General features: G+C 44.5%; 1 protein-coding gene and 1 pseudogene across 2 annotated transcripts in view; both read right to left on the reverse strand.

Annotated features, from left to right (window-relative positions):
- Positions 1-592: 592 nt before the first annotated feature.
- LOC101910620 (uncharacterized) lies at positions 593-4048 on the reverse strand (annotated as a pseudogene).
- The window catches only part of LHFPL2 (LHFPL tetraspan subfamily member 2), a 125555-nt gene continuing 113129 nt past the window's right edge, over positions 593-13018 (reverse strand). For both annotated transcript variants that reach the window (XM_055790426.1, XM_005231069.4), the window contains one exon: positions 593-4356. In XM_055790426.1, coding sequence (XP_055646401.1) covers positions 4100-4356 — 257 coding nt within the window. In that variant the 3' untranslated portion in view covers positions 593-4099. The remainder of the gene's footprint in view (positions 4357-13018) is intronic.

Genomic DNA, 13018 nt, shown 5'->3' on the forward strand with positions numbered 1-13018 from the left:
TAATTGCAAACTGAAAAACATTTGTCAGATATGCATTCCATTAGAAAGTTTGTTTAATACAACTGTGTTGTGTAAAACGTAACCACAATTTTAGATGACATACTTTCGATCAGTAAGTGGCAACTGTTAAAGTCACATGGAAATCTGAAACACCAACAGTGGACTGGGATTGCAAGTCCTGTAAAAGCTACAATTCAGCTACCTTGCCGTGGCTCAACTTGTCCAGTATGTTTGAATTAAGGTAGTCAGACTCTCATTTGAAAACTCACATTTTAATTGAAATTTAGATTAACACATTAGGTACATCATTCATGCTAACAAATGTACATAGTGGTGACTCGAGAACAGAAAAAATAGTACCACAAATAAACCATGGCTCAAAATGTACTCTAGCTGGATTGCCACTGCTGCTCTTCCTATACAAAGGGGCTGTGGTGTATACATTGCTGCCATGCTCTGCTTTTGTTGGGCTCTGTGCTTGAGGCAGGCAGCAGTGCCCACTTCTTTCATGGAAGAATTGAACTCCTCTTCATTTACCACTAGGATGTGGGATAACAATGCAAAATGGAAATGATTTGGCTGAAAGAAAGAATCAGAATCCAGAGAACTTTATTGAGTAAAATAGATACAAAGGTGATACAGACAACTGAGAAATAGCTCAGTAGCAATGTTTTTTGCAGTGCCACATTATAAACAAAGCACATTAAGAAACTTTGTTGAGCCTTTTCAGTTTTTAGATTGTATATTGCCAGAGGTGGACAGAGCTTCACATTTGAACTGTCTGTATTATATAATCTGAGTATTTCAAATCAATCTATAAGAGATTTTTTGTTAAATCTTTAAGCTGCTGTTACTACTATTGTATTAATCTTCAAAATCAGTGATTCTGTTGTGTTACTCTATGCCTTAGTTTGTCCACACCATGAAAACTCCAGCCACTTTTTTCCTCTGGGAATTCTGTTTTCAAATATCTTGTTTAAAAGCAAAAACTAAGGAAAGAAACCACCACCACCCACAACAAAACCCATTCCTGGTATTGCACATCTCACACAAGTCTGTGTATATATATATATATAATTTTTTTTAAATATGCTACAAATAAAAAAAAAAAAGGTCTATGGCACTTTACAGAATACAAGTTTACCAAGTCAATCAAACCACAGATGTTTGAAGAATTCTTCAATACCACAAAAACGTTACACTGAGCTAATCAGCACACAGGTTTTAAAGAATCCACAGCAAATTCTTCTAGATTCTATGCAGTGCATGTACATTAAGAAGCAGTTACTCTCTGCAGCCCCCCCCCTCCCCCAATTAATTAAATTAGCTTTAAGCTGATTTTTTTTGCCCCCTAAAATATCTTTGAAAGCTACTGCAGAGGTGAACCTCAGGAACACCTTTAAACAGCTGTCAAATTTAATGAGTGCACCCTGCACCTATAAAACATCCAGGAAGAAAAAAAAAAAAAACTGCAATATATACCATCTTACCACTTGCTAGAAAAACAGAACCCTGAGAAAAGAAATTCTGATTTTTTTTTAAAATGTATTTTTCCCAGCCTGTCTTCCATCTGTGTTACGTGCTGAACATGGCTATTCTTGCAAGTTAGTCGATTACGCTGTGGCAGAGCAAGTTGATGCAGCATACCAGCAACAAGCTGAAGAGCTGGTTCTTCTGGGTTACAAATGCAAACAAAAGCAAAACATGCCATTGAAAATGCCTCCTTTGTACTTAAAAAACGCACTATTACAAATTTTTAAGTGCTCTGCAGGTCACAGCAGAAGTCAGCTAGTAATGTACATGAAGGCTGGTCACTGTTTACCCCTAAGCCAAAGCAGTATATGCCCTTTATACCTTTTGGAAGTGACCGCACGCTGACCGACAGGTGCTGGGTCCAAAGCAGCATCTGTCACCCTGATACAGCACCAAGATTTGCTGGCGGTGGCCACGCGGACGCTGGACTGCGGGCCACCTACGAGAAGCTGAAACTGCTAATCTTGCTCGTAACTCGGCTTTAACCGGTGTGCCCGCTCCCCTCGCTGCCGCCAGCCTCACTGCGCAGCACCTGCGGCCTCCGCTCCGGCAGGGGGCGCCAGTAGGGGGCGCCGTGCTCCGGCAGGGGGCGCCAGTAGGGGGCGCCGTGCTCCGGCAGGGGACGAAGCGGGCGCCCCAGCAGCGGCGCCGATCGCGCTCGGCTGTGAAAACGCCGCTCGGCGCAGGCGGCGGGCGGGAGCGGCTCCAGACCGCAGCTTTTTTTTTTTTCTTTTTTTTTTTTTTTCCTTTTCTTTGCAATTAAATATTTAAAACTGAATTACCCGTTTTAAACTAGAATACGGTGGATGTGGGGTGCAGGCGCGGGTGAATGCAAGGAGAGGCTGAATTAAGAGTAAAACAAATCCCCTTTCAGCATCTGCAGGTGCGGACCACGCCGGCTGCCTGCGGTGCGGGACGGCCGCTGCGCGCTGTGCGCGCTGCCCGGCCCGGCTGCTCCCTCCGCCAGCCGCCGGCACAGCGGGGCGGCTCCGGCTCCGGTCCGGCCCCTGCTCCGTGACTGCTGCACAGCTCCTGTATTGCGCATGCCTTGAGCAGCATACTGAAATCAGCTACCTACCTGTACAGTAACCATGATTTTTTAAATGCCTATAAATAACTAATGGCACACTTTAAGGGACCGACCAGGCATAACTATCATCATATCATACAGTGAAGTGATGGACTGCAACATCATCACTGGATGATGTTAGATTACCAAGAAGTAACAAGAGTCCAAAGTTCGCTCAGTATTTCATTAGAACTACTTCTGAGATTAATTATCCCCAGTGCTGCTATAGCACAGTTGCATCTTTCCTTTGAAATACCTTGTGTTTTCAGAAGTAGTTCTAGAAAGTGATGCAACACAAGTAATAAAACCAACTGCCTTTGAGAAAGGAATGTCATTTGTGGTGAGGCCTGTTTTATTTCTGCTGATTTAGTTGGAAAAGGATCCATACTACACGTGGTTCAAAAAAAAAAAAAAAAAAAAGGGAAAGAGATCTTCCCAGCCATGTAGAATTGGCAAGACTTCCTGAAAAATGTAAATTTCTTAAGGACTCATGTGGCTCTGGGTCATCAGACAGACTGATCTGTAGTACAGGAATGAGGTTTCCACTGGCAAGAGAAGGAATAATACTGCTGGAAGTCCAACGTGCAATCTACGTTTGTAGGAGAGGCTACAGCCCTGGCCGGGCTGTTGGCATTATCTTGCGAGTATCTCCACAGCTGTGTGGAGAGCCGTCATCTGCTTGAGATTTCAGGAGTTTTAATAAAGGCTGTAGAAATATTTCTAACAATGGGTATTCCAAACAATTTTATCCAAATCAGGTGAAAGCCAGTGTAGCAACAGCTTCTCTGTCTAGTCAATGGAAACAAAATAGTTTTCCTCCTAAGTACCAAGTGGTACACACCTTGAACTGTAAGTTTCAAGACAAAGAAACCTGGCAGGGACTCAACTTTTGCTTAAAGATTGGTGTAAACTGTGTCATGTCAGCTTTTCTCTCTCCAACATACACTTAACATTCAAGAAGGCACTGTACTTGAAGGAAGTTCAATATCAAAAAGCACCTCAATGAAAAGTATGGTACCAAACCAGGTGGTGGTGAAATATTCACAGGTGAGGGGAGCCCTTGGAAACAAAGCCTAATTAAAATAGGCTTCTCTTTTGTATCAAAGAAAAATATGTGCTGGCTTTCATTATTTTAAATCCAAATTCTTCAAAGTGACCAAGGTGGGTAAGGCAATCCAATCAATCAGAATTTGTCAGCTGTAACAACATTCCTGCTATATACATGATTCATTACCTCCCCAGCCAGACTAATATATTCCACTGTGTCCTGATCATAGAATGAAACTAAAAAAATCCCCAGTTATTTACATTCTGCTTTCTTGGGATCCTTTCTCGGATCCTCATTGCCCAGCAAGGAAGAAAGACCATTTCAGTAGTTCAGGGCTGGAATGCATGGGGCTCAGTCACACAAATAGTAGAAACAGGGAAGCCGATCTGCTTGTCCAGTCAATGGAAAGCAGATTAAGATCCAAGCGCTGGTATTTTTCCCCACTGGAGTTAAAGGAGGCAGATAAGATTTTTTCCTTCTTCTATTTCTTCTTGCACTTTGTCACTGGATGTGGCTATTTCAGCTTGCGCCGAGAAGACTGCACAGATGAACGTCAGAATAGTGCCACCAATAGCTGTGTAGAAAGCCCAGCCCAAGGAGCAGTCTCCCAGTTTGTAAGCAGAAGCGTAAGGTCCACAATAGCTTATTGCTTTCTGGCATCCCCAACCCGCAGGGTAAAGTATCAAGCCTAAAATAAGGAAGAGGCCTAGAAACAAAAACAGAAAGAAAGAAATTTAACGAATTATCAGTTTAACACCAAGTGCAACGCATGGTAGTAACTGTTATCGTGGTCACTATTCGGCCCTAAGCACCAGGATTAGGAGAAGGCTCTTTCTCACCCTTCCAACCTTCCTTTACTGATTTGTTCCCTGGTATATATACCATGCAGTGTTTTATCTAAACTTGGAGCTATTCTGTGCTTTTCCTTGATAAAGGCTTATTGCGTATGTTAATGGCCTAGTTCCTAATTTTAATCTCTGTATTCGTTCTACACCTGTTGTTTTCACACGTTATTGCTAGGTATACAGAGCTTGCAAAATGTTCAAGAATCTCTAATTATTGTGTATACTTGCACTTTTAAAATACTTAGGAATGTTGGCATCCATTCTTGGGCCTGTGTTTAGCTAGCCCTCATTTGGCTTTATTTAGTCATTCATTGTAAACATTTTCGCCTTTTTACCTCTACATTGATTTTTCTTGCCTGCGGGGGAGAAAACCAACCGCTCACACTGCATATGCTGATTTGGCCAGATTAGGACATAGTAGAAAATTGATACTGCCTGTTCCATAAGCTGCTTTTGTAATGAATCAGCCCCAAACAAACGGATCTAAGTACCCACCACCAGTGCACAGGTAACACTGGGATCCTCTGAACAGACCATCGACTGCTGTGGAAAGAAAGCGCATTTCTAGTGAAGCTGGAGCAAAAGCCTCTACTCCCCATCTTGCTAAACTGCCCGAACACCATGCTGGGCCTCAGGCTGGAAGTAAGAAGCGCAGACTAAATGTTTTGGCCTTTGACTGTCTCTCACATTCATGGTTTTCTCTCCTCTGAGGACCTCTCCCATGAGGACATCAAAGTAGTGAAGTGCTTCATTATGGAAATAAAAAAGCCACATCAGAGTCCCTGCGCACATGATGTCTGCACAAAGATGAGGGATTCAGTCAAAATGCCTAATACGCTAGTGGCATTTTGCTCTATTACAGGCCCTGCTAAAAAAATCAGTTAGTTAAATACAGATCTTCCTCCTACAAGGTATTGTAGAAAGGAGCTAAACACGTAGAAAGGACAGCTCGTAGGTATCACAATTTGCTTTCTCTTTCCTTCAAAATTTTACTCAGAAGAACAGGAAGAAGTATGAAAAATAGTTTTTGCTTAAACACAACCAGTTTATCCAGAAAATGAATACAGACTTCCAGATCACATACATATTACAGATTTATTTGTTCTACACTGTAAAGCCCTTTATTCAACCTTATACTTGGATGCAAATAACTGGTAAAGGTGCTTGACCTTCTAGAGTGGCCTGAAAGTTGTGCTTTTTATGTATTCTTCTGGTTTGTCCAGTAATTTCATCCAAGCCAAACATTTCTACCAAGTGATAAAACAGAAAAAAAAAACCCCAACCCAGTCCTCATTTCTTCCCTATACCAAGAGATTACCAAGAACAGCTATAAAGACTTGTTTGCACCTTCTTCAGTTTGGTTAGTCTAGTCTATTCTGCAGTAGATTCGGTTTCCTCAATTGTTTGTTCAAAGATACTCAGCCAGATGCAAGAAAACTCCTTCGCTGAGGAAGAAAAGCTGGGTCCTAACTAGTAAGGAGTTAATATACACAAAAGACAAAAACCATCATCCAACTGTCTAAAATTAATGTCCATGGACGCCAGACATCTCACAAAAGAAAGTCCTTCCTCCAGCGTTTTTCTAACGATGACACAACACCATGGGCATGAATGAACTAAATGTCATTATTCTTTGGGGCGGCAAAATCCATTAGTGAGTGGTATCTATTCTCTGTGAAGGGATTTCATCGTTGCTTACATTTAAGAACCAGTGACAAATTTTATGCAGTGTTTCCTGTCTGATTGGCCAAACTACATTAAGTATTGCTTTATCTTGGACAGACCTGGATAAGTCGCGTTTTCATCCTGCTGAGCCCTGCAGCCGTTTCAGACTAAACACCAGCAGTTCCTTCTCCCCTATTCATCACTAATTTCCTGTTCTGCATAACTGGCATGACTGCACTACGTATTTTTCTGACTGTACACAGGTATGGTACAGTTGCCATTCTCTGTAGTCATCACAAGCCCTTTGGTAATTAAAAATCACCATCATCAGATTAAGAAGCCAGATCTGAAATGCCAGTGTAGCTGCCGCCAACAAGGAAGTTCTTCAAGTTTACCAGTCCATCACTCACAAACTCAGTCCTGGTTGTGATTAACAGCAAACCTGGCTTAGGGCTGAATCACAAGCAGGACTGAGAAGCTACATCCACCTCTTTTTACCAAAACTAGAGCACTGAACAACTCCTGAAAACTACTGGTTCATGGTATGCATGCCCCAAGCTGAAAAGCTGTTACCCAAAACTCAGACCCCCCAAAAAGCTGCAGCACTGCTGTCAAGTGTAGTCACCAGGACCTTGCTGAATCAGAACTTTTTCAAAAAAGTACCAACAATTTCTGGAGAAGTATTTATTACAGGTCATATTTTGATAAACTACAGCTATCTTCTCACAGATGAAAAAAAAATGTGGAGAAAAGTCTTCACTATGGACTTGAAAACTTTAAAGTACAAAGTTCAGTTGTGTGTTGTATAATTTTATGTCATCATAATCTGATAAACAACAATTATCTCCTGTTGACAGTTTGCTTTGAGATGTGTCTGGCAGGAGGACAATAAATACTAATGACAGATCTCTTTTTCTTAACAGATCAGTTTTTGCTCTTGTCTCAGTGTCTCTGCAGAGAAGCCAATCCTCCAGAGAAAGAATGAAGAACAAAAATTGAGTGCTCTGACTGAAGAAAAGTTTTCTGCCACAAATACTTTCACTTCATGCTGACGTACAGTAAATCATAGTGTTAATTCACAGACAATCTACCTGTGGAATTATTGCTGTCTGTTCCCCCTGCTGGAAGGAACAAATTCATTTTGCAAACATTACAAACTGTTTCCCACTGCACTTGTCTACAGGCTTGCAGAGCTCAGGCTTGCTCTGTCCCACGTTTAACCCTGTCTCTGAGCACAGCTGCTCTGCTGGGACTGCAGCTTCTCCTGTACGCATAACTCTTGTTCCTACTTCTTAATTAGCTCTACCCCACTTCCTTAAATCAGTATGATAATTTTTCATAATTATTTTTTCCTTTTTGTTAGTTGGTGCCAGCTCCCAGTTACCTTTCCTAAGAGGAAATTAAGGATTTCTTAAGGATTCCTTAAAACAGAGGTCTGAAAGAAAGCTACACAATGCCACCAGATGCCTAGGAATGACAACAGAAAACTATTAAAATGACTTTTTTATCCAGTGACCTCATCTAAAACTCTTTGGTACAAGCCTGTCTCCAGAGGACATCTTCCCCTTCTTTCACTGAAGGCAATTTGCCCACATAACATTTTATTGTCAGTCTCTAATTACCCACTTGCAGAAAGTGTTAAGAACAACCTAGTAAACATTGGCCCTTCCATATTCAAATGATGTAAAAGCAACTCCTTTCTCCTAAAACACCAAAGCAAAACATTACAGCATATTGTGAAATATCAATCTAAATACAGCAGACTACACTGTTGTGCCACAATGTTCTGAAGACAGCTCAATAACACTATCTACAGGAGAAGCCTTCTTGTATTTGTGCATCAAGAACTTTACCCGTTCTAAGGGCCTGGACCTGCAGCAAGGAATTGCTCCTCCTGGTTTTTAAACACTGCAGTAGCACAGGCTAACATCATGGAAAACCAACAGACTGGTCTATCACTGCAGGCATTTGTATGTCACGTTATGTGCTGGGGTCAGACCTGAGTAAAATCTTTTTTCATTCTATCCTTTGACAGGGGTTAGGCAGATGCTTGTTTAGCCAAGCGAAGGCACGCTACTTAGTTTTGCCAGTCTCCTGTGCAGTTGCTCTTGTGCCATATTAACAACAGAATATACTAACAAAGCCAATTTATTGCAGAGCCTGAAACTATCTTCTCATTTCCTAGGAAATAGTAAAAAAGCTTTTAAATGCTGCTGAAGAAACAGGAAATTAAGCAGCTGTGATCAATGAGGTGGCACTGCAACAGGCTCCATGAGGCAGCACAACTGAGCAACACCACTTCAAGAGAGGAAGTTAAGGGTGAAGGCAGGGAGGGATTAGCCTTGCCCAACCATGCAGGCAGTGCAGGAGGGTGCTTTCCTCAGTGGCAGTGATCCCGATCAACCATTCTCATCTGTGCAACCACAGAGGATTAAGGCGCAGCCCAAAGGCACTGCACCAGCCAGGCAAAATAACCCTGTCTTTATTGCTTATATTTCCAAAGTGTTAATATGCTACCTGAACAATTTCACATGTGAAGTATTTGTAGAAATGTACTATGCTAGCTTAACCCAAGGAGGCTTTCACATACGCAGACCTTCCCTGATAGAGCCCTACCCAGCAGGAATACTACCAGGTCACCATTCGCATCCTTTTGACTGCTTCATCCACTGACAGACAACCAAAGTGATGGCCTCCTACTCAGCCGCTGTGTAACAGACACCTTCAGCCCTGTGAAATGATTCACTAATCCCATTTGAATCAGATGAGACCTTCAGCCCTGTGAAATCATTCAGTAATCCCATTTTAATCAGATGAGAGCTAATGAGGCCGGCTCAAGCCAGCTGACGTGGTGGTCTCAAGCACTCCACACTGGCTGTAGGAAAGGGGTGAGGGTTGTGCTGAGACGTTGAAGGGAGTGCTGTTTCCAGTACTCACACCACAGAGCCTCAGACCTGCCTCTGCTGCTGCTCTCCATCCCCCTGGACGACTGCCAGGCCCACCAAACGCAAGCAGCTGACCAGAGGCTAGGTCTTTAGCGAAAAAGAAAGGAGAGATCCTACAAGCCCTAGTGTCTTGGAGACGGCTTCTGGCCCACTGGGAAATGCTGCACCACAAACGGAAGAAAAATCTGTAACATTAAGATCAATGCCTACCTGGACACCTGTCAAGGTTTAACTCAGGCCAGCAACAAAGTACCACACAACTGCTCACTTGCTCCCTGCCCCATCCCCGCAGTGATGGGGAGGAGAATCGGGAAAAAGGTAAAACTTGTGGGTGAATTCAAGAATAATTTAACAATTTAAAATAAAATAAAATGTTATTAATTATAATAATGATCATAGAATCATAGAACCATTTAGGTTGGAAAAGACCTTTAAGATCATCAAGTTCAACCATTAACCCAGGATTGCCAAGTCCACCAGTAAACCATATCCCGCAGCACCACATCTACACATTTTTTAAACTCCTCCAGGGACAGTGATTCCACCACCTTCCTGGGCAGCCTCTTCCAATGGTTGACCACCCCTTCCATGAAGGGAAATAGTATCTTTCTTCCTAATACCTAATCTGAACCTCCCCTGGCACAACTTGAGGCTGTTTCCTCTCATCCTGTCACTCGTCGTCTTGGAGAAGAGACCCACCCCCACCTGCCTCCATCCTCCTCTCAGGCAGCTGCAGAGAGCAGTAAGGTCCCCCCTGAGCCTTTTCCTCTCCAGGCTGAACAGCCCCAGTTCCCTCAGCCACCCCTCAGAAGACTTCCCTAGACCCTTCCCCAGCCCCGTGGGCCTTCCCTGGACACACTGCAGCCCCTCTACGTCCCTCCTGCAGTGAGGGGCCCAAACCTGAACACAGGGTTCGAGGTGCAGCCTCACCAGTGCCCAGTGCAGGGGGACAGTCCCTTCCCTTGCCCTGCTGGCCACACTGCTTCTGACACCAGCCAGGGTGCTGCTGGCCTCCTTGGCCACCTGGGCACACTGCTGGCTCATGCCCAGCCGGCTGCCGACCAGCACCCCCAGGCCCTTTCCCACCAGGCCCTTTCCAGCCGCTCTGCCCCAGCCTGTAGCGCTGTGTGGGGCTGGTGTGACCCAGGTGCAGGACCCGGCACGGAGCCTTCTTGAACCTCATCCAGCTGGCCTCGGCCCATCGGTCCGGCATGTCCAGACCCCTCTGCAGAGCCTCCTGCCCTCCCGCAGATCAATGCTGCTGCCCAGCTTGGTGTCATCTGCAAGCTTACTGAGGGTGCACTCGATCCCCTCGTCCAGAGTGTCAATAAAGATACTGAACAGAGCTGGCCCCAGTGCTGAGCCCTGGGGAACACCACTGGTGACCGGCCGCCAGCTGGATGTAACTGCATTCCCCACCACTCTTTGGGCACGGCCATCCAGCCAGCTTGTAACCCAGAGCAGAGTACATCCACCCAGGCCAGAGCAGCCAGTTTCCCCAGGAGAATGCTGTGGGAGCTGGTGTCAAAGGCTTTACTAATGTCCAGGCAGACAACATCCACAGCCTTTGCCTCATCCACTGGGTGGGTCATGTTGTTGTAGAAGGAAATCAGGTTGGCCAAAGAGGACCTGACTTTCATAAACCTGTGCTGGCTGGGCCTGATCCTCTAGTCATTCTGTACATGCTATGCAACGGCACTCAGGGTGATCTGCTCCATAACTTTCCCCAGCACCGAGGTCAGGCTGACAGGGCTGTGATTCTCCAGATCCTTCTTCCCGCCCTTCTTGGCTAACCTCCATCAGCTCCCTCAATACCCTTGGGTGAGTCCCATCCAGCCCCACAGACTTGTGCACATCCAAGTGGAGCAGGATATGATAATAAGAACAACAATAATAACTGTAACAAAAAGGAGGGAGAAGGGGGAGATGAATAAAATCCAAAGGCATGCAAGGAAAAAACTAAAGTGATGCACAATACAATTGCTCACCACCCACTGGCTGATGCCCAGGCAGTCCCCAAGCAGCGATCAGCCAGCCCTGGCCAGCTCCCCCCAGTTTATACACTGAGCATGACACCCCGTGTTTTGGAATATCCCTTTGGCTAATTTGGGTCAGCTGTCCTGGCTGTGTCCCCTCCCAGTTTCTTGTGCCCCTCCAGGCCTCTCACTGGCAGGGCATGAGAAGCTGAAAAGTCCTTCATTTAGTATAAACACTACTTAGCAGCAACTGAAAACATCAGCGTGTTATCAGCATTATTCTCATACTAGATAGCAAACACAACATTGTACCAGCTAGTGAAAAGAAAATTAACTCTATCATAGCCAAAATCAGGGCACCACCACATTCAATGCAGGCTCGCATAAGCAAAGGAGATCTGGGATAAATAGGAAGCACGGCCACTGAGGGTGGGAATGGCTGCTGGTATGTACCTCCATACCTGCCAACACTGCAGAGACTGCAGCCACATAGAGATTTCAGTGTACCTGGCACACCAGAAGCTGAGGCAGGAGAATGAACAGTTTAAACCACAACCATTTAATGGCTCAAAACCTGCACAGGTATATACTTTTTTCCCTTTCAAATTGTCTTGGTGTAATATAAGGGTAAGCAGTTACCAGAAGAAAAAGCAGTTCCTTAACCACTGCCTTCCCCACGCTGAGGACAAGGGTAAGATCCCTACTCTTTTCAACAGTAAATTAACTATACCATTTGCTCATGCGTCTTTGCCCACTTATTAAGCAAATCAAAGGTGCTTATTCATAACCAAACCTATGCAAACATATGTGAACTTCTGATGTCATTACTGATGTTGGAGTGTGGGAACAGGGACAGGAATACAGTGCAGGGGACTACTGGCCAGAGACTCAACTATTAAGCATATTTTGCTATGCACAGAAAAAGCCAAAAATAAGATCAGTTTATTAGCTTGATGTGGGTTGCTTTGGCAGAATGACATCATGATTCAGGGTTTTGTTTTTTTGGTATTTGTGTGATCTAACTGCTTGGACTTCTCCGTAACAAAGTGTGAGCCTACAGACTCCTGGTTTTAGGAGTGGGGAGGGCAAATTTGCTATTAGCTTTTAATAATTTGTATGTATGTGGTGAGAGTCCCCATTAGATGGGAAGCAAGGAGATGTGAAGACTCCAAGTAAGGTCACTCCCAAGCCCTGAAATGATACCACTGCCTCTTCGCTGCCTCTCAGTCACGTGGAGTCATGTCACCACACTATAGGGGCTTCCATGCAGCAGACGCTAACCAGCAATTAAGTCAAGATAGAGCACCTTAAAGTGGAAAAGCCAAATGTTTACAAGTTTTCAGCAATGCAGAGATAACCTAAGACCTCTCCAATCATAGGGCCACTGCTCAGGCGCAGCTGCAAGGGCTAGTCATCTCCCACATTTTACCTTAAAAGCCAATGAAGCTCTATGACACCTCAATAAAAGGCTCCAAGCTGCTAAATGAGAAACTTTGTGGATGGTTAAATTGAGCAGGTTCCTGAGTCAGGGAAAGAAGTACCAGGCTGTGTCAACTATTCCATCCATGAAAGAAGCAGAGAAGACAGTACATTCATTCCACACCACGCACCATAACCTTGATCACTGCCATACAACTAGTGAGTGCTGTGCCCTCCAAACCATCAATTGCTTATGCTGAATCAGCAGAATGGGAATGAAAACCGCAGCCTCCTGACCACAGCTCTGTAAGGAAAGCCAAAGCAACAACCTGCCTTGGCTTAAGCAAAGAGGTATAAGGGCTACAAGGCCATCTTTTTCATGGCATTACACCTCTTCAATACTAATCCTGCAGCACAAAGACGACCTCGGGGATGTGGGCGGCGAGGAGCTGCAGAGGAGATCAGTGAGAAGGCAAAGGGGGATGCAGGAAGGGGAGAACTTCGGGTGGCCTCATGGG

This window comes from Falco peregrinus, chromosome Z, assembly GCF_023634155.1.
Source record: "Falco peregrinus isolate bFalPer1 chromosome Z, bFalPer1.pri, whole genome shotgun sequence".
Lineage (NCBI taxonomy): Eukaryota > Metazoa > Chordata > Aves > Falconiformes > Falconidae > Falco > Falco peregrinus.